The 26,209-nt window shown below is 40.1% G+C and overlaps 1 protein-coding gene across 1 annotated transcript in view; it reads right to left on the bottom strand.

Moving 5' to 3' along the window:
* LOC311110501 (calcium-activated potassium channel subunit alpha-1a-like) overlaps positions 1–26,209 on the bottom strand; it is a gene marked incomplete at its 5' end in the record, with an annotated part of 307,325 nt that overhangs the window by 55,474 nt on the left and 225,642 nt on the right. The window contains 9 exons of the mRNA XM_084153022.1: positions 7,232–7,308; positions 7,613–7,699; positions 16,044–16,124; positions 19,008–19,117; positions 21,514–21,669; positions 21,889–21,958; positions 22,052–22,134; positions 23,441–23,546; positions 23,781–23,891. Coding sequence (XP_084009148.1) covers positions 7,232–7,308; positions 7,613–7,699; positions 16,044–16,124; positions 19,008–19,117; positions 21,514–21,669; positions 21,889–21,958; positions 22,052–22,134; positions 23,441–23,546; positions 23,781–23,891 — 881 coding nt within the window. The remainder of the gene's footprint in view (positions 1–7,231; positions 7,309–7,612; positions 7,700–16,043; positions 16,125–19,007; positions 19,118–21,513; positions 21,670–21,888; positions 21,959–22,051; positions 22,135–23,440; positions 23,547–23,780; positions 23,892–26,209) is intronic.

Genomic DNA, 26,209 nt, shown 5'->3' with positions numbered 1-26,209 from the left:
TCTAGGAAGAGTCTTGGTGGTTCCAAACTTCTTCCATTTAAGAAGGATGGAGGCCACTGTGTTCTTGGGGACCTTCAATGCTGCAGACATTTCTTGGTACCCTTCCCCAGATCTGTGCCTCGACACAATCCTGTCTCGGAGCTCTACGGACAATTCCTTTGACCTCTTGGCTTGGTTTCTGCTCTGACATACACTGTCAACTGTGGGACCTTATATAGCCTTTCCAAATAATGTCCAATCAATTGAATTTACCACAGGTGGACTCCAATCAAGTTGTAGAAACATCTCAAGGATACTCAATGGAAACATGAAGCACCTGTGCTCCATTTCGAGTCTCATAGCAAAGGGACTGAATACTTATGTAAATAAGGTATTTCTGTTTTCGCTTTGTCATTATGGTGTATTGTGTGTAGATTGATGAGGAAATGTTTTTATTTAATCAATTTTAGAATGAGGCTGTAACGTAACAAAATGTGGAAAAAGTCTAGGGGTCTGAATACTTTCCGAATGCACTGTATTTGCAAGTTACTGTGCATGTACATGACGTATATCAAACATTTGAAGCATGTGTATATGTGTCAAGATCTTAACCCCAGGAGGAGTGGTAGGTAGTGAAAGCCCCTCAGAGCAGTGCTTCTAGATTGCTGTGATTCTGGTTCAGCGACAGACAACAGTCCCTGGTTCCCATTCTCTTTGTGCCAGGGTGCAAACTCACTCTAACACCATCACAGAAACATTCTCTCTCTCTCTCTCTCTCTCTCTCTGGGGAGAACTATATGTCTACCTTTACTGTTTTAACCACATGTGTCTAGGAGCACAAACAAGGTTGCAGGTTTCAGTTTGTAGCCAGAGAGAGAATGGAGAGCAAGGCCTGGCCCCAAACAGGGACTGTGTGTGTCCTGTAAACAGCATGCACAAGTGCTTTATAAACATTCATAAGCATGCATAGAGAGATCATAGCGATTAAAGGGTGTGGAGTGGGGTAACTGTTTACAGAGCAGAAACAGTTTGGAGGCGTGACAGACGCGAGCAGTGAGTGTCATTTCATGCTGAACTATATTATTTGTTCGTTTTCATGCTGAACTCTGAATTTTACATCTTGAGTTTTTTTTCTAGGCTGGGCATTCAATTATACACAGTACGTGTAGTTGTAATGTTGGTTAGTGAGACATGGGAGGGGGAGATGGAGAACACGACACGACAATGTGTTTGACACAAATGACTTCACACATACCCGTTACCCTGATCTAGCCTACTACAGTACGGACTACGGTGTCCCTTATAGGAAATTCTTCACCACAAGCGTCAACATGAACATGACTGTCTGTGTACATTTTGTCAAAGAAAGGGGATTGTTAACACACACCACCACTACGCTGTTTGTTCTTTTGTGGTTCTGGAAATAAAAGTTTGTTTTCATATGTCACATTCAACATTCCACCAGACAAAATGTACAAAGACAGAAGTCAAGTTGAATATTTATAGTGAGAAGGATGTCCTAAAATGGACACCATACTTATGGTCACTGGTCCTTAAAGTGAAAGACAACCCTATTTAACAAGAACGTGATGAGCCGTGTTGACTTTGACTTAATCAAACTTAACCTCATCTGATAATAACATACTAAATAAATAGTAATAAAAGTAATAACATTACTAAAGCCACTTTAGTTGCAAAGCACAAATGGAAATAGAGGAATGCGTAACACAAAGAACAGTTTTTCCTCGAAAGACCCACTTTGTGTTCAGACACATCCTCAACCAAACCAAACCAAAACACCACACACCATAAAACATAGCCAAGGGTTAATGAAAGTATCCCTTTCACTGTTTATGTCACTGTTTACTGTAACCATAGAAATAGTCTTACTAGAACAGTCATTCCATTCAAATCAACGGGTCTGTGATGGGTGGACCGGCGGCCATACTGTATATACACTACCAGTCAAAAGTTTGGACACACCTACTCATTCAAGGGTTTTTCTTTATTTTTACTATTTTCTACATTGTATAATAATAGTGAAGACATCAAAACTATGAAATAACACATATGGAATCATGTAGTAACCAAAAATGTAATATTAATATAATTTCACACATCATATACCTCAGGTTCTCATATACCTCAGGTTCGGTGATTTGAAAAGGATATATGTCATACTTACAGTGCCAGTCAAAAGTTTGGGCACATCTACTCATTCCATGGTTTTTCTTTATTTGTACTATTTTCTACATTGTAGCATAATAGCGAAGACATCAAAACTATGAAATAACACATATGGAATCATGTAGTAACCAAAAAAAGTGTTAAACAAATCAAAATATATTTAATGTTTGAGATTCTTCAAATAGCCACCCTTTGCCTTGATGACAGCTTAGCACACTCTTGTCATTCTCTCAACCAGCTTCATGAAGTAGTCACCTGGAATGCATTTCAATTAACAGGTGTGCCTTCTTAAAAGTTAATTTGTGGAATTTCTTTCCTTCTTAATGCGTTTGAGCCAATCAGTTGTGTTGTGACAAGGTAGGGGGGGGGGGGGGGGGGTATACAGAAGATAGCCCTATTTGGTAAAAGACCAAGTCCATATTATGACAAGAACAGCTCAAATAAGCAAAGAGAAACGACAGTCCATCATTACTTTAAGACATGAAGGTCAGTCAATACGGAACATTTCAAGAACTTTGAAGTGCAGTCGCAAAAACCATCAAGCGCTATGATGAAACTGGCTCTCATGAGGACCACCACAGGAAAGGAAGACCCAGAGTTACCTCTGCTGCAGAGGATAAGTTCATTAGAGTTACCAGCTTCAGAAATTGCAGCCCAAATAAATGCTTCACAGAGATCAAGTCACAGACACATCTCAACATCAACTGTTCAGAGGGGACTGTGTGAACCAGGCCTTCATGGTCGAATTGCTGCAAAGAAACCACTACTAAAGGACACCAATAAGAAGAAGAGACTTGCTTGGGCCAAGAAACATGAGCAATGGACATTAGACCGGAGGATATTTGTGCTTTGGTCTGGAGTCCAAATTTGAGATTTTTGGTTCCAACCACTGTGTCTTTGTGAGACGCGGTGTGGGCGAATGGATGAACTCTGCATGTGTAGTTCCCACCGTAAAGCATGGAGGAGGAGGTGTTATGGTGTGGGGGTGCTTTGCTGGTGACACTGTCTGTGATTTATTTACACTTAACCAGCATGGCTACCACAGCATTCTGCAGCGATACGCCATCCCATCTAGTTTGGGCTTAGTGGGACTATCATTTGTTTTTCAACAGGACAATGACCCAACACACCTCCAGGCTGTGTAAGGGCTATTTGATCAAGAAGGAGAGTGATGGAGTGCTGCATCAGATGACCTCCACAATCCCCTGACCTCAACCCAATTGAGATGATTTGGGATGAGTCGGATGGCAGAGTGAAGGAAAAGCAGCCAACAAGTGCTAAGCATATGTGGGAACTCCTTCAAGACAGTTGGAAAAGCATTCCAGGTGAAGCTGGTTGAGAGAATGCCAAGAGTGTGCAAAGCTGTCATCAAGGCAGGGTGGCTATTTGAAAAATCTCAAATAAAAAAAACATTTCGATTTGTTTAACACTTTTTTGGTTACTACATGATTCCATATGTGGTATTTCATCATTTTGATGTCTTCACTATTATTATACAATGTAGAAAATAGTAAAAATAAAGAAAAACCCTTGAATGAGTAGGTATTCTAAAACATTTTACCGGTAGTGTACATTGACATTTTCAGGAAGCACCTGCTTCATTTTCCCCTCCGTCCCCCTCTTCACATCTTTTCATTCTCAGTAAACCCAGCAGCTTTTACTGAATAGTGTAGTGTTACTAACTTATGGTGACATGTGACAGACACTGTGTATTACATGGTCAGATCAACTTATAGTGTTCTCATTTTAATGTTTTATTGTTGTTTTCAATTATAATTTACAGTTTTTCTCTTCTCAAAATGACATATATCCTTTTCAAATCACCGAACCTGAGGTATATGAGAACCTGAGGTATATGATGTGTGAAATTATATTAATATGAACTTTTTTGGTTACTACATGATTCCATATGTGTTATTTCATAGTTTTGATGTCTTCACTATTATTCTACAATGTAGAAAATAGTAAAAATAAAGAAAAACCCTTGAATGAGTAGGTGTGTCCAAGCTTTTGACTGGTACTGTATACCCATGAGTGTTCCAGTTCAATTACAGTGGTCTAATTAATTTATTTTACCTTTATTTAACTAGGCAAGTCAGTTAAGAACAAATTATTATTTACAATGACGGCCTACACCGGCCAAACCCGGACGACGCTGGGCCAATTGTGCGCCGCCCTATGGGACTCCCAATCACGGCCAGTTGTGATACAGCCTGGAATCGAACCAGGGGGTCTGTAGTGACGCCTCAAGCACTGAGATGCAGTGCCTTAGACCGCTGCGCCACTTGGGAGCCCTAAGGGGCTTTTTTTTAAACGATTCTAGTAATTCTATGTCTTGTTGCTCATCATATTCTTGCTGAATAGGTTTCTGAGGACCTCAGTGTCAGTTTCCTTCGATAGGCTACATTCAGGACTGTGGCACATGGCCATCTAGTGGCCAACTAGCAGTACAGCAATTACGCCTGCAGTACATTTAAAGCACTGTCTAGTAAAGCAGATTTCTTTCACTCAGGACACTGAGGACAGCGAGTGAAAAAGGGCCTGATGACCATCTAGAATTGAAATGCAGTGGGGCTGGGGGCGACAATATTTCAATTCTAAATGCACTGATGAACTCTGGGTAGTGGTACGATTAGAGCTGGGTAGAGTACCAGAGCACTGTGGGGCGGGGAGGGGGGCTAGAAGCACTGGGGGCGCTAGAAACAGCGAGGGGGGTGGAGGGTGAGGGGGGTACAACCAGATTGTTTTGATTGTGTTTTGGCGACATTGCTCGCTAACTGAATCATTTCCAGAAATTCCCACAAGAACATTTGACGCTTTTCTGAAAATACAGCAGTGTACAAAAAAGCCTCTGACAGTGAGAAGATGAATTTGAATCTAAATGGTTGGAGGTTTATTTTTTCTGTCTCCCCCCTGATGTCTTGGCTCTCTTTAATCCATGACTAGCATTACCAATATCAATCTGTGTTTGACATTTCAGATTGTCACCACATTCATTTTTCAACTTTCTCAGAGCGTGACATTAGAGAGAGGGGGTAAGGAGGACTTACGGAGAGCTGAAGACACAAGGCTTGGATTGGGTTTCTGATACAGATTTTGAGCCAAAAATGACTTAGCTTTTTTAAATGAGTCGAACAGAGTTCTTGCACTTCTCCTATTATAAAACCACACTCCACTCTGTCATCTGAAAGGAGTCAGAGGCCGGGCTAGACTATGGGCCTATGAGGAGACAGACTAGACAATCAGGTCTGGTCAGGTCTGGTCAGGTCTGAGGACAGTGTAAAGATGAGCGGCGGGGAGAAGGATGCAAATGCTATACCGGTAACATGCAACATAGAATACTGTTGGCTGAGAAAGAGAAGAGACAATCGCACTGCACTCTGGGTAGGAGGGAACCCGTGTTTTTTTACTCACAGTAAATCACTACCAGACAGTGGTTAAATAAAGTAGTGATGTTTCCCACCGGCAGCAGGGGAAGGAAATAACGTCAAGAACATGTCAATGGTCATAAAAACTTGGACAAAATAAACAACAATAACAACAACAGAAACAAAACAAAACTAACAGAAGACAAACGTTCATTCTAGTAATGGAACTGTCATCTCTCTAAATGGGGCCCTCCTGTTGGTAATAAAATATTAAATCAGACGGAGAAACAGAAACTAAAATAATCTAGAATAGAACTGTCTCGTTTCAGGTACAGTAAATCTAGTGGACCAATGCCTGATTCACACTATAGGGCCGACCCAAACCTGTAAAGTGCTGGCTCAGATATTTATTTTCATATTGTCCATTCCAGAAACTGTGGTGGATGTGTAACCAGGCCAGCCCAGTACAGCTCAGCTTGCCTTTCCTCAGTTTGGCCCTATAGTGTTAATCAGACAATACAGGTCTCTGGTTCTCTCTACCTGACAGACTACCAGGCCTTTAGTCGGAATAATTGAGATGACACAGACAAAGGGAAAACACGGTGGAGATCGTGTGTTTGTTTGGGCGTAGGCTGCTTACTGTAATTGTCGCTGCCCTTTCTAGATGTATGGTGACTGCAGGAGGCGGAATTATTTAACGTTGGGACAAGTCCCCATGTAGGTCAGGTAGTAATAAGGCCCTTAATGTTTTTAATTCAGGCTATTCAGGAAGTAGACTGAAAATACAACTTACTGTATATTATTTTCCTCAATGAGTTTACTTCCTGAATTGAAAAGGAATTGCGCCCAACCCTGGTAAACATTCTCTAATTCCCAGTCTGATCAACAGTACCAGTAGAGGAAAAGGGTCATATTCCAAGTCATCCACCGCTGGCAGAAGTTTATAGTAGTATGCCTGGACCAATACAGTGCTCTGATTCTGTATGGTTGGACCAATAGGGTATGTGGTTGTCTGACCCATGAACCCTGAGCAGAGGAAAGCCATTGGTTAATTTATTCTTCCACCTGACTGAGGTCATTACCTCTACCCATGTCACAGAGTCGCTATGGTGACCTGACAACCTCCGTCTTCTGCTCTACCTCTCCGTCTCCCTGACATTCAAACTCACTCCATCATTAGCACACTAACATAGAACTATCCCACTCTCTTTGTCTCTTTGTTCCTCCAGACTTCAGTCCACCTTTCTAGCTAGTTTCGTCATTATGATACATGACATGATAAGGTTACATATTTCAGTCATTAAATTAATTAATCAAACAAAATGTGCAGAATGTTGCCAGTACTTCTTTTGGATTGAAAAAAGTATATCATCACACGTTGATTTTTGATTATACCACAATGAAGGTTTGGGAGTTGTGATCACAGTTATTACACTCTCAAATGGGACTAAAGGTCACCACTAGGGCAATTTCCATTTCAAAGGGTATAATAGCAAAATATATAGTTATCACTGTAAAAGGATATTCCTACGAGAAACAGTGAGAGATATGACATCATTCATATTACAGCACATCCTAATCCTACTTCAACGACAGTGGGAGGTGGGGGAGGGGTTGGGGATGGAAGGAGTGGTGGGTCATGAGAGGGGTGAGTGTGGGTGTTGTGGGTGTTGTGGGCGGGGCGTAGGTGTACTCACGTCGTTTGCAGCCACACTTTTTGATCCGTTTGGGGTCTGTGATGTCATCGTGACAAGCTTTGCAGTAGAAAAATGCTCTGAGGGGGGAAAACAGCAGCATAGACATTTATCATCTCTGTTTGCAACTCACCTAGTGAGTTTGACCCATTTCACCGGGTTGACCTGTGAGTTGGCTTTTACCAGCTGGCTTTTATTTTTTACCAATGAAACCTTTATTTTTAACAAGATATCTCTAGAAGTTTAATGTCTAATCGCTTTGTATGTTGACCCTTTTAGCCACCAAGAGAATTAAAATAGAAAATCCAGGCAAGGCTTTAAACTGAGACTTTCCCTGTGGCGTTTTTCTGTCTTTTCCCAAGATGGTGGGATGATAACTATTACCTCTTTACTTCTTTGGCGTCGCTGGCAATGAAGAACCCCAGAGTTCCTTCCTGCATCTTTACATGGTTCCCCGGGTTGATGAGGATGCTGAGTAATGGGAGATAGATGACATCACACTCTTTAGAAGCCATTACGGCCGTTAAGAGTCACACTCACGCGCTAATCAAGAGGAATGGTACACACACATCACCAACCCTCTGGCTGGAGCTACAGTACTACAACTAGCGAGCTAGAGCGGCCTGATCGGATTGGTCAATGAAATCACAGCTTCTGCAGTCTCCAGTTGTTTTGTTTGGAGAGCAGTTATAATGTAAGTATTGTAAATGCTCTACAGGCTAGGCTAGTAGGTCACCGTATGGAGGTGGTTATTAACGTGTTATTGTGTGGAAAAACACCTTGTTTCCATGTTTAGCCACCTTCTCTGAGGCTAATCACACAGATTGACAGAATGCACAACAGCATGAGTTGGTTGGTCAATTTTAATTATTTTCTTTTTCACCATGGTTCTGGAGTGGGTGTATGTGCGGGGGTAGGAGGGATGAAGGTGGGTCAGAAATAATTAAAATTGTTGTTGTTATGGAGTGGTTTCAGTCTCAGCAGTCAGAGACAATCAGCTATTGGACTACAGTACACTACAGTTAGATACTGTTACCTGGGTTATTACTGGACAGTGGAATGTTACTCTACAGTTAGATAATGTTACCTGGGTTATTACTGGACAGTGGAATGTTACTCTACAGTTAGATAATGTTGCCTGGGTTAGCAATGGACAGTGGAATGTTACTCTACAGTTAAATACTGTTACCTGGGTTATTACTGGACAGTGGAATGTTACTCTACAGTTAGATAATGTTACTTGGGTTAGTAATGGACAGTGGAATGTTACTCTACAGTTAGATAATGTTACCTGGGTTATTACTGGACAGTGGAATGTTACTCTACAGTTAGATACTGTTACCTGGGTTATTACTGGACAGTGGAATGTTACTCTACAGTTAGATACTGTTACCTGGGTTATTACTGGACAGTGGAATGTTACACTACAGTTAGATACTGTTACCTGGGTTAGTAATGGACAGTGGAATGTTAAACTACAGTTAGATAATGTTACCTGGGTTAGTAATGGACAGTGGAATGTTAAACTACAGTTAGATAATGTTACCTGGGTTATTACTGGACAGTGGAATGTTACTCTACAGGTAGATACTGTTACCTGGGTTAGTAATGGACAGTGGAATGTTACTCTACAGTTAGATAATGTTACCTGGGCTATTACTGGACAGTGGAATGTTACTCTACAGGTAGATACTGTTACCTGGGTTAGTAATGGACAGTGGAATGTTACTCTACAGTTAGATAATGTTACCTGGGTTATTACTGGACAGTGGAATGTTACTCTACAGTTAGATACTGTTACCTGGGTTAGTAATGGACAGTGGAATGTTAAACTACAGTTAGATAATGTTACCTGGGTTAGTAATGGACAGTGGAATGTTACTCTACAGTTAGATACTGTTACCTGGGTTATTACTGGACAGTGGAATGTTACTCTACAGTTAGATACTGTTACCTGGGTTATTACTGGACAGTGGAATGTTACTCTACAGTTAGATAATGTTACCTGGGTTATTACTGGACAGTGGAATGTTACTCTACAGTTAGATACTGTTACCTGGGTTATTACTGGACAGTGGAATGTTACTCTACAGTTAGATACTGTTACCTGGGTTATTACTGGACAGTGGAATGTTACTCTACAGTTAGATACTGTTACCTGGGTTATTACTGGACAGTGGAATGTTACTCTACAGTTAGATACTGTTACCTGGGTTATTACTGGACAGTGGAATGTTACACTACAGTTAGATACTGTTACCTGGGTTATTACTGGACAGTGGAATGTTACTCTACAGTTAGATACTGTTACCTGGGTTATTACTGGACAGTGGAATGTTACTCTACAGTTAGATAATGTTACCTGGGTTATTACTGGACAGTGGAATGTTACTCTACAGTTAGAATATGTTACCTGGGTTATTACTGGACAGTGGAATGTTACTCTACAGTTAGATAATGTTACATGGGTTATTACTGGACAGTGGAATGTTACTCTACAGTTAGATACTGTTACCTGGGTTATTACTGGACAGTGGAATGTTACTCTACAGTTAGATAATGTTACCTGGGTTATTACTGGACAGTGGAATGTTACTCTACAGTTAGATACTGTTACCTGGGTTATTACTGGACAGTGGAATGTTACTCTACAGTTAGATACTGTTACCTGGGTTATTACTGGACAGTGGAATGTTACTCTACTGTTAGATACTGTTACCTGGGTTAGTAATGGACAGTGGAATGTTACTCTACAGTTAGATACTGTTACCTGGGTTATTACTGGACAGTGGAATGTTACTCTACAGTTAGATACTGTTACCTGGGTTATTACTGGACAGTGGAATGTTACTCTACAGTTAGATACTGTTACCTGGGTTATTACTGGACAGTGGAATGTTACACTACAGTTAGATACTGTTACCTGGGTTATTACTGGACAGTGGAATGTTACTCTACAGTTAGATACTGTTACCTGGGTTATTACTGGACAGTGGAATGTTACTCTACAGTTAGATAATGTTACCTGGGTTATTACTGGACAGTGGAATGTTACTCTACAGTTAGAATATGTTACCTGGGTTATTACTGGACAGTGGAATGTTACTCTACAGTTAGATAATGTTACATGGGTTATTACTGGACAGTGGAATGTTACTCTACAGTTAGATACTGTTACCTGGGTTATTACTGGACAGTGGAATGTTACTCTACAGTTAGATAATGTTACCTGGGTTATTACTGGACAGTGGAATGTTACTCTACAGTTAGATACTGTTACCTGGGTTATTACTGGACAGTGGAATGTTACTCTACAGTTAGATACTGTTACCTGGGTTATTACTGGACAGTGGAATGTTACTCTACTGTTAGATACTGTTACCTGGGTTAGTAATGGACAGTGGAATGTTACTCTACAGTTAGATACTGTTACCTGGGTTATTACTGGACAGTGGAATGTTACTCTACAGTTAGATAATGTTACCTGGGTTATTACTGGACAGTGGAATGTTACTCTACAGTTAGATAATGTTACATGGGTTATTACTGGACAGTGGAATGTTACTCTACAGTTAGATACTGTTACCTGGGTTATTACTGGACAGTGGAATGTTACTCTACAGTTAGATACTGTTACCTGGGTTATTACTGGACAGTGGAATGTTACTCTACAGTTAGATAATGTTACCTGGGTTATTACTGGACAGTGGAATGTTACTCTACAGTTAGATACTGTTACCTGGGTTATTACTGGACAGTGGAATGTTACTCTACAGTTAGATACTGTTACCTGGGTTATTACTGGACAGTGGAATGTTACTCTACTGTTAGATACTGTTACCTGGGTTATTACTGGACAGTGGAATGTTACTCTACAGTTAGATAATGTTACCTGGGTTATTACTGGACAGTGGAATGTTACTCTACAGTTAGATACTGTTACCTGGGTTATTACTGGACAGTGGAATGTTACTCTACAGTTAGATACTGTTACCTGGGTTATTACTGGACAGTGGAATGTTACTCTACAGTTAGATAATGTTACCTGGGTTATTACTGGACAGTGGAATGTTACTCTACAGTTAGATACTGTTACCTGGGTTATTACTGGACAGTAGAATGTTAAACTACAGTTAGATAATGTTACCTGGGTTAGTAATGGATAGTGGAATGCTAGGGAATTAACAGCCCTCGGACTAACACTACAGAGGAATAGGAAGTATCTGCTATAGGCTTAAGTGTTGTTATATAGTGTATTATAGTATTGCTATAGTAACCTAGTATTGCTATATTGACCTAGCATTGCTATATTAACCCAATATTGCTATAGTAACCTAGTATTGCTATAGTAACCTAGTATAGTATTGCTATAGTAAACTAGTATTGCTACAGTAAACTAGTATTGCTATAGTAAACTAGTATAGTATTGCTATAGTAACCTAGTATTGCTATAGTAACCTAGTATTGCTATAGTAACTTAGTTTTGCTATAGTAATTTAGTTTTGCTATAGTAACCTAGTATTGCTATAGTAACTTAGTTTTGCTATAGTAATTTAGTTTTGCTATAGTAACCTAGTATTGCTATAGTAATTTAGTTTTGCTATAGTAACCTAGTATTGCTATAGTAACCTAGTATTGCTATAGTAACTTAGTTTTGCTATAGTAATTTAGTTTTGCTATAGTAACCTAGTATTGCTATAGTAAAATAGTATTGCTACAGTACTGCTTTAGTGTATTTCAGCTAAGAAATGTGAGATGCAATTTCTCTTAACATTATCCATGTCCATTTTGATTAATTAGGGATAATTATTTAATAACCAAGTAGCTGAGGGAAAATGTCCATCTAATGTTATCTAATAGATAAGTAATATTAATATTCAAAATTCTCTCTAACCCCTAACCCTCTAACCCCACAGATCCTTACTGTATCCTCAAACATATGTCTACAGTAAAGAAGATATTGAAGATTTGAATGGTGTTTAGGTGTGTAGGGTGCCTGTACAGACAGGCTGTATCATTCCCCCTGAATTAGACTGAGACGAGAGTGGACGACACACACACGCCCAGCTCATTAATGGTTGCCTGTGGGTAGGAATCATCAATGATGGGAGTGCAGACTGAGAGACTGACAAACGGAACACACAGACCGACAGTCAGGGGACAACACCCCTGGCCTCCGAGCCCAGACGAAAGGGTTGTACTAATACTTTACTAACTTTACAAATAGTTTACTTTTACGAACACTTTACTTTACCAATACTTGACTTTCTGTTGACTTTACTTTGGCTTTACTTTCAATCACTTTACTTTACTAAGGCTTTATTATAATTTACTAAGGATTTAATTTACCAATCCTGTGTTTACTAATACTTTATTGTACTTTACTGAATGTTTATGCTCATCTATGACTTACTAATACCTGGTTGTACTTTATTCACTCTTTTATTTACTAATACTTTATTTTACTTGACCAACTCTTTACTTAACTAATAATTTACTGCTTGGCCTTTATACTTAACATACGTTTTTAGTTTGTTGTACTAAACTGACACATTTGAAAACACTTGTCTATACAAACAAGATGTGTAGAAAGTGCATGCAGGCTCAGAAAATAGCTGAGAGCAGCTGAAAACTACAGACTAATTTGCAAATGATAAAAATCTTTCCTCTGGGCTCTACAAACAACATATTTCAACAATAAGGGGGTGATTGGATCAGTTATAAAGCTGTAATCAATAGCGACAGCAAAACAAAACAGCAGGATATTTTGCTAAACTTAAGTTTAAAGTTGCACTATTGAGCTTTATATCAGATTGAATGGCCCCCAGAGTAGAAAACAGGCACACGTTTGACATGCTGTTTCGAGACAATACAAAATAAACTAACTAAGCCACTACAAAAAACACATTGCTGCCCAAATCTGAGATTTCACATAGTTTACCAATTTCAGATCTAATAACAAAGAAACATAACAAAATGTAATTTTCTCCCAATTATGCATAGAGGCCCAAACTGATCAAAACCTCATATTGTGAGCAACAAGGTAAGCATCACACATCCCATGTGATAGAGTGTTATAGCATGCCGTTAGCAAACAGTGTGAGTAGGACACTGCTAAAACAGACCAGGCATAGCCACTGCAGTACAGGTAAGAGACAGGTACGTAGATGAAGACTGTTGCAGTAACTTCTGTGCAGTTGGATTGTTTCGTAAACACCAAACTGACAGGAAGTGACCTCACTTGATAACATCTACTCGGAGACGCACAGGTATGGGGGTACATGGTGAATGAGACACACACTACACGAGCGAACGCACACACACACAAACGCATACATACACACACGTACGTGTGCACATACGCGGACACGTACTCACACACAGGACACATTATCCACACACAGGACACAACAGTAAGAAAGGGATGAAATGCAGATTGAAGATGATTAGCAGCACCCATGGGAAACGTGGACTAAAATTGAACAATTCCATTGGATAAATGTTAACTTATCCAAAGTGAATGGTTCCATGCCTTGACTAAGATATGACATGGCATAACAAAATGCTGTTGGTATCATCAATAAAACTTGAGTTTGTGTCAAACTCTGCTTGCTGCAATGACATATAATCAATCCATCGATTCCATAATATTACCAAAATGTGCAACAAATCAACAATAATCTTATCAATAAACCCTTCTGGGGTTCAGATATCAACAATGTGTCTCTTGACTGATATGTGAGATGACACTATCAAAAACTATAAAAACTATAGAACTGTGAAGTAGTGTTTTGATGATGAACATAACACTGAAACAAATAAAATAATAATCAGTCTGGCCACATTCACACACAGTTACGACTGACTGAAGACACTGAAAAAGAACTGAAGTGAGCGAGAAATTAAGCAGAACGACTGACAACGCGAGACAGAAATAAACTCAAAACAGGAGGTAGAAATGGAGGAGAGGGTGTTAGCCTGGGCACGTCAACAACATCACAGACAAATCAACAAGGAAACAAACGAGTCAAATTCAACTATCCTCTCTCTGCCTGCAAAGAAGTTAGTGCATTAGGCACAAGGAAGACAATGGAAAATAGAGTGAGAAATTGGCCCATTTTGAGATAGGGTTTGGGAAAGTATCCTTAGGAAACTAAACCCAAAGTCAGCAGCTCTAAAGTGGTGGAGTGGGGCGGAACTTTGTAGGGAAAGATAAGGAAGAGGGCATACCGCTTTCGGCTTCTGCAAACAACAAGAAAACAACCTCAAATCAAACAGTTGTTATTAACATAAAAGGAGAGATGAAAAATTATATTATGAGTCTAATATACAGTGAGTGGACAAAACACTAGGAACACCTTCTGCCCTCAGAACAGACTCAATTCGGGGTGGGGCTCTGTTGGAGCATGGGGGGTTGGGGTGGGTTTGATCTGGTAGGGGATCTGTGTGTGTTTTTCCCTCTACCTGTTCTGTCTGTGTTATCTGTATAATCATTTAAAAAACTTTGAGAAAAAATAAATAACAGCCTCAATTCGTCGGATCATGGACTCTACAAGGTGTTGAAAGCATTCCACAGGGATGCTGGCTCATGTTGACGCCAATGCTTCCCACAGTTCTGTCAAGTTGGCTGGATGTCCTTTGAGTGGTGGACCATTCTTGATAAACACGGGAAACTATTGACCGTGAAAAACCCAGCCGCGTTGCAGTTCTTGACACACTCCAACCGGTGCGCCTGGCACCTACTACCATACCCCGTTCAAAGGCACTTTTGTCTTGCCCATTCACCCTCTGAATAGCACACATACACAATCCATGTCTAAATCCTTCTTTAACCGGTCTCCTCCCCTTCTGATTGAAGTGGATTTGACAAGTGACATCAATAAGAGATCATAGCTTTTACCTGGATTCCCCTGGTCAGTCTATGTCATGGAAAGAGCAGGTGTTCCTAATGTTTTGTATGCTCAGTGTACGTCTCAATTTGCTGTCTGTCTACCTTATGATGGGAAAATGAAAGTACTTGCTGTAGCACTCTGAGAAAAAGTTGAAGACCTTCAGATCACTTTAGTAAACTTGGGGGTACTTAGATTGGATCTCAATAGCTGATCTTATTACACAGACTGCATCTATGAATTCATTTAATTTTACTATCAGAGAGATATGCAGTTTAGATGACACTGAGAATGGTGGCACTATGTAGTGGAGGAAAACCTGTCATGGGCAAAAGAAAAGCATACAATGTCAAGAAGAAGAAGAAGAAGAAGAAGAAGAAGAAGAAGAAGAAGAAGAAGAAGAAGAAGAAGAAGAAGAAGAAGAAGAAGAAGAAGAAGAAGAAGAAGAAGAAGAAGAAGAAGAAGAAGAAGAAGAAGAAGAAGAAGAAGAAGAAGAAGAAGAAGAAGAAGAAGAAGAAGAAGAAGAAGAAGAAGAAGAAGAAGAAGAAGAAGGCAACAAAAACGCTGAGCAAAAGTAAAAAAAGACATGCTTAAAATATGCCATAATTACAAGGTGGTTAGACATTACTTTGTCTGGACTATTTATCGTGATTTCATTATGTACTAAAAACTATAAATGCATTATTTTCAGTTGAATGTTGTCAGTGTAAAAAAAACTGTTCACAGTGCTGATGGTGTTGGGGTGGGGTGTGTGGGATTTGGCAATTTATGGTTAGTGAAATGTAGTACTAGTTAGCAAGTTAATAGTAATATAAATGGCATTAGTGATTATCATGGTTCAACACAGAGACAACTATTTACAGATACATCTTGAACAACATCCTAGGTTCAGGGTCCTAGACAGAGTCCAACACAGAGAGAAACACAGAGACACAAACCTGCTCTCTCCCAGCTCCGACTTGTTCTCGATGGCGATAAGCAACAGCTTCAGCTTCACGTAGCACAGCCTGACACACACACACACACACACACACACACAGAGAGAGAGAGGATTGTAAGGGAATGCTATGTCTCCTTTAGGTTATACATTATGTATACAGTGCATTCAGGAGAGTATTCAGACCCCTTGACTTTTTCCACATTTTGTTACGTTACAGCCTTATTCTAAAATGTACATATTTTTTTTAAATTATCCTCATCAATCTACACACAATACCCCATAATGACAGGGTAAAAACAGGTTTGTAGAAATGTTTGCAAATTTATTAAAAATAACTGAAATATTACATTTACATATAGTACCAGTCAAATGTTTGGACACACCTACTCATTCAAGAGTTTTTCTTTATTTTTACTATTTTCTACATTGTAGAATAATAGTGAAGACATCAAAACTATGAAATAACACATATGGAATCATGTAGTAACCAAAAAAGTGTTAAACAAATAAAAATATATTTTAGATTTTAGATTCTTCAAAGTAGCCACCCTTTGCCTTGAGCCACACTTTGCCTTGATGACAGCTTTGCACACTCTTGGCATTCTCTTAACCAGTTTCATGAGGAATGCTTTTCCAACAGTCTTGAAGGAGTTCCCACATATGCTGAGCATTTGTTGGCGGTTTTTTGCTTTACCCTGTGGTCCAACTCATCCCAAACCATCTCAATTGGGTTGAGGTCAGGTGAATGTGGAGGCCAGGTCATCTGATGCAGCACTCCATCACTCTCCTTATTGGTCAAATAGCCCTTACACAGCCTGGAGGTGTGTTTTGGGTCATTGTCCTGTTGAAAAACAAATAATAGTCCCACTAAGCGCAAACCAGATGGGATGGCATATCGCTGCAGAATGCTGTGGTAGCCATGCTGGTTAAGTGTGTCTTGAATTCTAAATAAATCACAGACAGTGTCACCAGCAAAGCACCCCCACACCATCACACCTCCTCCTCCATGCTTTACGGTGGGAACTACACATGCAGAGATCATCCGTTCACCTACTCTGCATCTCATAAAGACAAATTAGGACTCATCAGACCAAAGGACAGATTTCCACCGGTCTAATGTCCATTGCTCATGTTTCTTGGCCCAAGCAATTCTCTTATTATTATTGGTGTCCTTTAGTAATGGTTTCTTTGCAGCAATTCGACCATGAAGGCCTGATTCACGCAGTCTCCTCTGAACAGTTGATGTTGAGATGTGTCTGTTACTTGAACTCTGTGAAGCATTTATTTGGGCTGTAATCTGAGGTGCAGTTAACGCTAATTAATTTATCCTCTGCAGCAGAGGCAACTCTGGGTCTTACCTTCCTGTGGCGGTCCTCATGAGAGCCAGTTTCATCATTGAGAGCCAGTTTCATCATAGCGCTTGATGGTTTTTGCGACTGCACTTGAGGAAACTTTCAAAGTTCTTGAACATTTTCCGGATTGACTGACCTTCATGTCTTAAAGTAATGATGGACTGTCATTTCTCTTTGCTTATTTGAGCTATTCTTGCCATAATATGGACTTGGTCTTATACCAAATAGGGCTATCTTCTGTATACCACCCCTACCTTGTCACAACACAACTGATTGGCTCAAACGCATAAATAATTAAATCAATTCCACAAATGAACAAGGTACACCTGTTAATTGAAATGCATTCCAGGTGACTACCTCATGAAGCTGGTTGAGAGAATGCCAAGAGTGTGCAAAGCTGTCCTCAAGGCAAAGGGTGGCTACTTTGAAGAATAAAATATATTTTGATTTGTTTAACCCTTTTTTGGTTACTACATGATTCGATATATGTGTTATTTCATAGTTTTGATGTCTTCACTATTATCCTACAATGTAGAAAATAGTACAAATAAAGAAAAACCATGGAATGCCACCAGCATGCTTCACCGTAGGGATGGTGCCAGGTTTCCTCCAGATGTGACGCTTGGCATTCAGGCCAAAGAGTTCAATCTTGGTTTCATCAGACCAGAGAATCTTGTTTCTCATGGTCTGAGAGTCTTTAGGTGCCTTTTGGCAAACTCCAAGCGGGCTGTCATGTGCCTTTTACTGAGGAGTGGCTTCCATCTGGCCACTCTACCATAAAGGCCTGATTGTTGGAGTGCTGCAGAGATAGTTGTCCTTCTGGAAGTTTCTCCCATCTCCACAGAGGAACTCTTGAGCTCTGTCAGAGTGACCATCGGGTTCTTGGTCACCTCCCTGACCAAGGCCCTTCTCCCCCGATTGCTCAGTTTTGCCGGGCGGCCAGCTCCAAGAAGAGTCTTGGTGGTTCCAAACTTCTTCCATTTAAGAATGATGGAGGCCACTGTGTTCTTGCTCTGACATGCATTGTCAACTGTGGGACCTTATATAGACAGGTGTGTGCCTTTCCAAATCATGTCCAATCAATTTAATTTACCACAGGTGGACTCCAATCAAGTTGTAGAAACATCTCAAGGATGATCAATGGAAACAGGATGAACTTGAGCTCAATTTCGAGTCTCATAGCAAAGGGTCTGAATACTTATGTAAATAAGGTATTTCTTTTTTGTATTTTGAATAAATGTGCTAACATTTCTAAAACGCTGTTTTCGCTTTGTCATTATGAGGTATTGTGTGTAGATTGATGAGGACATTTTAGAATAAGGCTTTAACGTAACACAATGTGGAAAAAGTCAAGGGGTCTGAATATTTTCAGAATGCACTGTAGCTACTATTTCAACATCACCAATACTTTCAAATTAAAATGTCCCTTTTATTTTTATTTAATATATTAATGTACTATTAATGTTGGTACCATCTAATATTCAGTAGTTGTAGCATTACAAGGGACAGAGCAGTAGCAGTAAAAGAGAACAGCAACATGTAGCAGAGAGAGACACCCGTACTGTACCGGGCAGAGGACTGTGGTGTGTCATACTTACTCGCAGACTGCTGGGAAGGAGAGCCCCACAAAGGCACTGGACAGATACTCTGTGTACATCTCATTAGCTACCCCTTCTAAATAGTACTTCTGCCATGTGTCCTCTTCAATCTGAGAAGCAACAAGTAGAAAATAGATATGAATAAATACATATATAAATACATATACAGATGCAAAATGTGCATTGTACCTTAGCCCTTTATAAACCCTTCTTAAGCACTTTATAAGCTCCTCTGGGTTTCCTCCCAGTCCCATCCTCATTAGAAGTCTCACAGCGATGGAGGAGACACTTTGATGAACTGCAGACACTCAGATCCTGACCCATTATGAAACATTCCCCATCTCTCTATCATAACTCCACCCCTCCTGACAGCTATAGCGGCTTTAATATGGGGCTCAGAACACACTTCCTCCATAACTAACACACTCACGCATCTCGCCTGTCTGGGGTAAAAGCAATTGCAATTGGTCAGGCATCTTTGGGGGAACACTAATCGAGGGTGTCCTTTCATTTGGTCCTGCGTGACGACAAACTGCCATGACGATGGCCTATTATCGCCTTGGTAAAAAAACATGGCCTGATGATGAACTTCATCCAGATCCCTCCTCTCCCATTCTCACACATGCTCATTACAGACATCTGCATCAGAATGTCCCAGAACTGTTATTTCTGATATTTCTCCATGAGTGCACCTTATTCCCATTAACGCTATGGACCCTGGTCAAAAGTAGTGCACTAAATAGGGAATAGGGTGCAATTTGGAACGCATCCTCTTTAATGACCTAGTAAGAGCTGTGCTGAAAAACGGCTGTCAGACACATCACTCTTCACCTCGTTAAGAGGCCTCACAATAATCTGTCTTCAAGTGCAACCCAACATGCACTATAAGCATTCTGTTTATAGCATTCTGTTTATAACATTCTGTTAATAGCATTCTGGTTATAGCATTCTGTTTATAACATTTTGTTTATAGCATTCTGTTTACAGCATTCTGTTTATAATATTTTGTTTATAGCATTCTGTTTACAGCATTCTGTTTATGGCATTCTGTTAACAGCATTCTGTTTATAGCATTTTGTTTATAGCATTTTGTTTATAGCATTCTGTTTATGGCATTCTGTTTATGGCATTCTGTTTATGGCATTCTGTCTCTATATTCATATGTTTATGGAGATCTCTCTAGGACATGCTGACAGAATCAGAAGAGGCCACCTCTATCACATAACTATTTTAATTACTCCATTCAAAATGGATCCTAATATAATTTATTATAGTTTCATAATCATTTCATGATCTTCGGTCATTCATTTTGACATTGACTTTCAGTTGCCAAAGATTTTTATAATATATTCCATGTTTTTATCCTGCTATAAAACAACAGTATGATTTGAGTTTAACGTTTTGGTTGACTGTTTTTGTTGAAAAACGACCAACAGTGAAAGGAAGGGCCTGCTGACTTGGTCCCAGTATATCAGGTCCAAGCTGCTTCACCAGGCTTGGCCTAGCATTAGTTCTGACTGACAAGGGCTGTATCGCTTCACAACTAATACTGTAGGTCTTAGTTCCTTCTTCTCATGAGCAGTGATTCCTCCCTTATTTTTCTGATGTTCTAGAGGGTAGACAGGCTACATTATATCCACTGAGCTGCCATGGACGATGATGGATGAGTTTCCTGAAAGCTTTGCAGCTGTCATAGATGATGAGAGCCTATCTCATCTTTTAATTCCCTCTATAACGAGGGCAATGCCTTTTCATTCACAGCTTAGATCACCTGTTATGGTTTGGCGTCAATGGTCCATCTATTTTCTATGTCTTACTCTATATTTTCAGGATGGGAATATGGCCATCAGATGTCTCTTCTCCATCCAGACCTCATAAGCCCGCCCATTATAAACTCCTCCATCAGCTTTACGACATGAAGACCAGCTCTTTCAAAGCTGAGTGCCAAGATCCCTACAGATAAAAAGGATAACCCAGACTGACTGAAAGACAGTTGTGATTCTGAATGAAAACACTCCCTCAGAGATGTCTCACTCAGCAGACCAGAGCTCAGGACTCCCATGGAACCACATATCTATCCCATAATAAGTAATGGGATAGTAACCTGGCTAATAGTGCTGCTGAAGGAATGTTTCCTTGATGAATGTTGTATTGAGAAGAGATTGTGTCAATGTTTCCTCAATGAAAGAAAACATTGTGAAAAGGTTGTGGTAATGTTGGTTACCCTACTGACATTGTGTCAACATTACAGTAGCAACAGTAGCTCAATTGGTAGAGCATGGCGCTTGTAACGCCAGGTTAGTGGGTTCGATCCCCGGGACTACATAAACATGTATGCACGCATGACTGTAAGTCGCTTTGGATAAAAGCGTCTGCTAAATGGCATATTATTATTATTATTATTACCTCAATGAAAGAGAACAGTGTTATTGAAAGGATGTGTTAAAGTGATCTCTGTGAAAGAGATCATTCTGAAAAGGTTGTGTTAATGTTGTGTCAATGTTACCTCGATGAAGGACCTCATAGAGAAGAGGTTGGCCAGCATGGTGGAGAGGCCCTGGGCCAGACAGCTCTGCGCTATGAAGCCAGCCTTCAGCTCTGCTAGACAGATAGCATCATCACCCTCCTTCCAGTTCCAGCTAGGAATGTTGAGCAGGTGAGCCTACACACACACACACACACACACACACACACACACACACACACACACACACACACACACACACACACACACACACACACACACACACACACACACACACACACACACACACACACACACACACACACACACACACACACACACACACACACGTGTTTGAACCATAGTTATCATTAAGTGCCACATTGCAGGAAGCGTAGGAGTGATGTGCTGACCCACCTTGTTATGGTATTGTAACATCTGAGTGATAATTCGTATCTTGGGGGAATAGTTCTTGATAGAGATGACCCTACAAATTCAAAACATATATTTTTGAACACATACTGTATACCCAGTCCTTTCTCCAGATATGTATCATCATCATCATCATCATCATCATTACCTCATGATGTTGGAGGCGTCTTCAGCATCGGGATCTGGACAGTACTTATTAGCCAGAATCAGACAGGCGTCTGCTGACTCAATCTATACAGGGAACCATGACGAGTTACAGAGGTAGAGAATACACAGCAGAAACCCTCTCACCATCAAATATTACAACGTTTCAACCCCAGATTGATCTTCCTCACCTTCAAATATCACAACGTTTCAACCCAAGATTGATCTTCCTCAGGTCAAATATCACAACGTTTCAACCCCAGATTGATTTTCCTCACCTTTAAATATTACAACGTTTCAACCCCATATTGATTTTCCTCAGGTCAAATATTACAACATTTCAACCCCAGATTGATCTTCCTCACCTTCAAATATTACAACGTTTCAACCCCAGATTAATCTTCCTCAGGTCAAATATCACAACGTTTCAACTCTAGATTGTTCTTCCTCAGGTCAAATATTACAACGTTTCAACCCCAGATTGTTCTTCCTCAGGTCAAATATCACAACGTTTCAACCCCAGATTGATCTTCCTCAGGTCAAATATTACAACGTTTCAACCCCAGATTGATCTTCCTCAGGTCAAATATCACAACATTTCAACCCCAGATTGATCTTCCTCAGGTCAAATATCACAACATTTCAACCCCAGATTGATCTTCCTCAGGTCAAATATTACAACATTTCAACCCCAGATTGATCTTCCTCAGGTCAAATATCACAACATTTCAACCCCAGATTGATTTTCCTCAGGTCAAATATTACAACATTTCAACTCCAGATTGATCTTCCTCACCTTAAAATATTACAATATTTCAACTCCAGATTGATATTCCTCAGGTCAAATATCACAACATTTCAACCCCAGATTGATTTTCCTCAGGTCAAATATCACAACATTTCAACCCCAGATTGATCTTCCTCAGGTCAAATATAACAACGTTTCAACCCCAGATTGATTTTCCTCAGGTCAAATATCAAAACGTTTCAACTCTAGATTGATCTTCCTCACCTTCAAATATCACAACATTTCAACCCCAGATTGATCTTCCTCAGGTCAAATATCACAACATTTCAACCCCAGATTGATCTTCCTCAGGTCAAATATCACAACGTTTCAACCCCAGATTGATCTTCCTTAGGTCAAATATTACAACGTTTCAACCCCAGATTGATCTTCCTCAGGTCAAATATCACAACATTTCAACCCCAGATTGATCTTCCTCAGGTCAAAGCAAAGATCCAACTTGGATCGAAACGTTGTCACTCTTACAAGGTGGTATGAGGAGTATTGGCCTTTTTTCTTGTTGTGTTTTTCATGCACAGCATTTCACCATGTAACTACAGTATAGAGGAATATGATGCATAACAGCATTACATGCTAGTACAGTACCTTCACTCTGGCCAGATCGTGAGGGTTGAGAACAGATCCCTGGTAGAACTCTACCTGGGTAAAGTGGCGTTTGAACAAGGCTTCCAGCTCAAGATTAGGGGAAATACTACAGGAACACAGAGAGGGAGGGAGGGAGGAGGGAGGGAGGGAGGGAGGGAGGGGGTAGAGAAGAAAAAGAGAGAGAGAGAGAGAGAGAGACAGAGAGGGGGGGACAGGGGATGACAGTTAGGACACAAATGCAAGTTGGGATTTGTAGTTTCCTATGCTTTATGTTGACATAATTTAGTGTTTAACTACCCTGTGTAATGGTTCCAAGTGAGGTAGTGAAACATGTACTTACTTATGGAGAAAAACTATTTCTACATTGACATCATCCCTGTCCTTGTGTAGGAAGTCTTTGAGGAAGTTGGAGACACTTTCGAGCGTAATATGACCACAAACCACAATGTGCCTGGAGAAGGGGGGGAGAAATCAATTTGAGCGAGGCAACATAAATCCCAACCAACACTGGCATACCTCGAAAAGAACACACATCATTCAAAGCACTCACAACTCTAATTCCCAATTAAATCTATTTTGTGTCAGGCAAATGTATTTTGAAAACTAGCCATGACTTTTTATGTGGGTTTCTTTTCAGTAAAAGCAATCCCCACAAAAGTGAATACTGTAGTTTGTTTTTTGTAGGGGGGTAAATCTGACATGGCATGTGTAATCAAACCCTGAGCTTTGAACCACTTTAAAGTGACCTCAAATATAAATCACACAGTACATGTTCTAGTTTAGATTGTCATCAGTTCTCAATAAGGAAACCGTCCCCTTGTGCCAAACCGACCCTCTGAGAGCCAAATATATGTTGACAAAGACATGTACATCAATACGCGCACGCTTTCATACAAGGCATTACTAAAAGCCTTCTAAAGAAATGTCTTGGTCTGCGGCTGACAGGACCTCTAAACAGGACTTGAGGCTGGTTGACGTGTGGATGGCAGGATACTGTGTTTCAGTGGAGTTGAGTTCTATGTCAGACAGAGAGCACTGCTGAATTCAGGAGGAGGATAGATTCGGACAAATTGGGGATTGCTGGGGTCGTGACCTTGTTTGTCCCATGGTTCCACTCTGGGCTCCAGTGTCAGACGGTGATGATCCACTCCAGAGAGAGAGGATCTCAGATAGAGAGGGTTTCACAGTAATACTCAAAGAGCTTCACTCATACTTGAGTAGATTTGAGTCAGTTTGGACAGAGATGCTGCTCCTATTCTCTGTACCATATCAAGCCTGTTCAGGTGACTCAAAATATGCCTTTACTTCTGTTGTCTAGCTCAAAGCAGAGATAGTCGCAAGCTACCCATGGGTTTCCCAAAGCCTTCATAGCGGGGTCGTTCCACCAATTCGGTGTCTTTTGAGATGTGTAACTTGGTGAATTAAAACTTTTGATTTCACCAAATGTTTACATTCTGTCATTAAGAGCACATGTTCAACTTAATAAAAAAACATGTTTTCCATCTCAAAAGGTAATAGAAAATGACTATAGTAAGTACCTGTTAAGTGCCAAATAAAGTAACAGGGTTGACCGTAACAGGGTTGATGATTTCATCTTAAATCAGCCATAAAGGGGGAATGGAAGCTTGTTGAGTGAAACAGGGAGGGGCAATTGAATGCATGTCTAGCCTGTCTATCTAACAACAGGTAACAGGGCTGTCGTGTTATGCTCGTCCTGCTCAGTTTTCCACCACAAAACACCAGAAAATGGCCAAAAAGAGTAGAACCAACTCAACTGTTTTTACACTATGATTTGACTATTAGATGTTCAATGTTTCGTTACAAATATATATTTAAAAATGAATAGTTTCACTATATTAAAACGAGAGTTCAGTTCACATAACAGGGTTGACCTTGAGGGACAGTTATTTTTTACCTTAACATTAAATCACATTAAATCAATTATGATTTTCAGAAATGACTTGGTCAAATCAACAAAATAACTAGGGCTTTACAATGATGGTGAAAACTTTGAGAAATGTTGGGGTGAAGTGGGCTAACATCTTCCTGGAAGTCACAGAGGATGCACAGAGGGACATGTAAAAATGCTGAATTTTGGCTCTTTAGCCAGTCTTTATTCATATTACAAATCTGATGTATTGAATTCTCCACGTGGTCTATATTAAAGGGCACTTCATTGAATAGAACAGGCTTTTAAAATTCTATATTGGTGCACAATTTAAACTTAAAATACCAAAGGGACAAAAAGGCACTTATTTCGTGGAACGACCCAGCTAAAGTAGTAGGTTGAAACACTACATAATTCAACTAATCCACAGGATTAAATACAGTTTTAACCATTCATCTTTACCAACGGTCTCATTTGTACTTGGCAAAACTAACTCAATGTTATCAAGCCAGCATTCAAAGCCAAACCGCAAATAAAGAGAATCCCAAACATACTCTCGTTGACTCCAGCCTCTAATCATCCAGGGGATTACATTGGACACAGAGACGGTGTATGTAAGACAATCTGTGTAATGGCTATGGCTCTATCTGCTAACTAAAGAGATGTGGGGCAGTTAGACTGTCTGTGTATTGGGTTACTGACTCACTGAAGAGCTTTAGTTTGGTCTGTTCACTTTACAAGACTTAACTCATCAGACTCAATCTGTTCTAACCAGGGATTGGAACCAAAATAATTCGTTCTGAACAGAACCATTTATTTTTTTGGTTCAGTTCCACTGTTTCGAACAGCAAAATAAAGTTCTGAACCAGTTCGAACCTCAA

The sequence above is a fragment of the Coregonus lavaretus genome (genome assembly GCF_964263955.1).
Source record: "Coregonus lavaretus genome assembly, chromosome: 36".
NCBI classification, from domain to species: domain Eukaryota; kingdom Metazoa; phylum Chordata; class Actinopteri; order Salmoniformes; family Salmonidae; genus Coregonus; species Coregonus lavaretus.
This window is presented reverse-complemented; position numbering and strand designations above follow the sequence as displayed.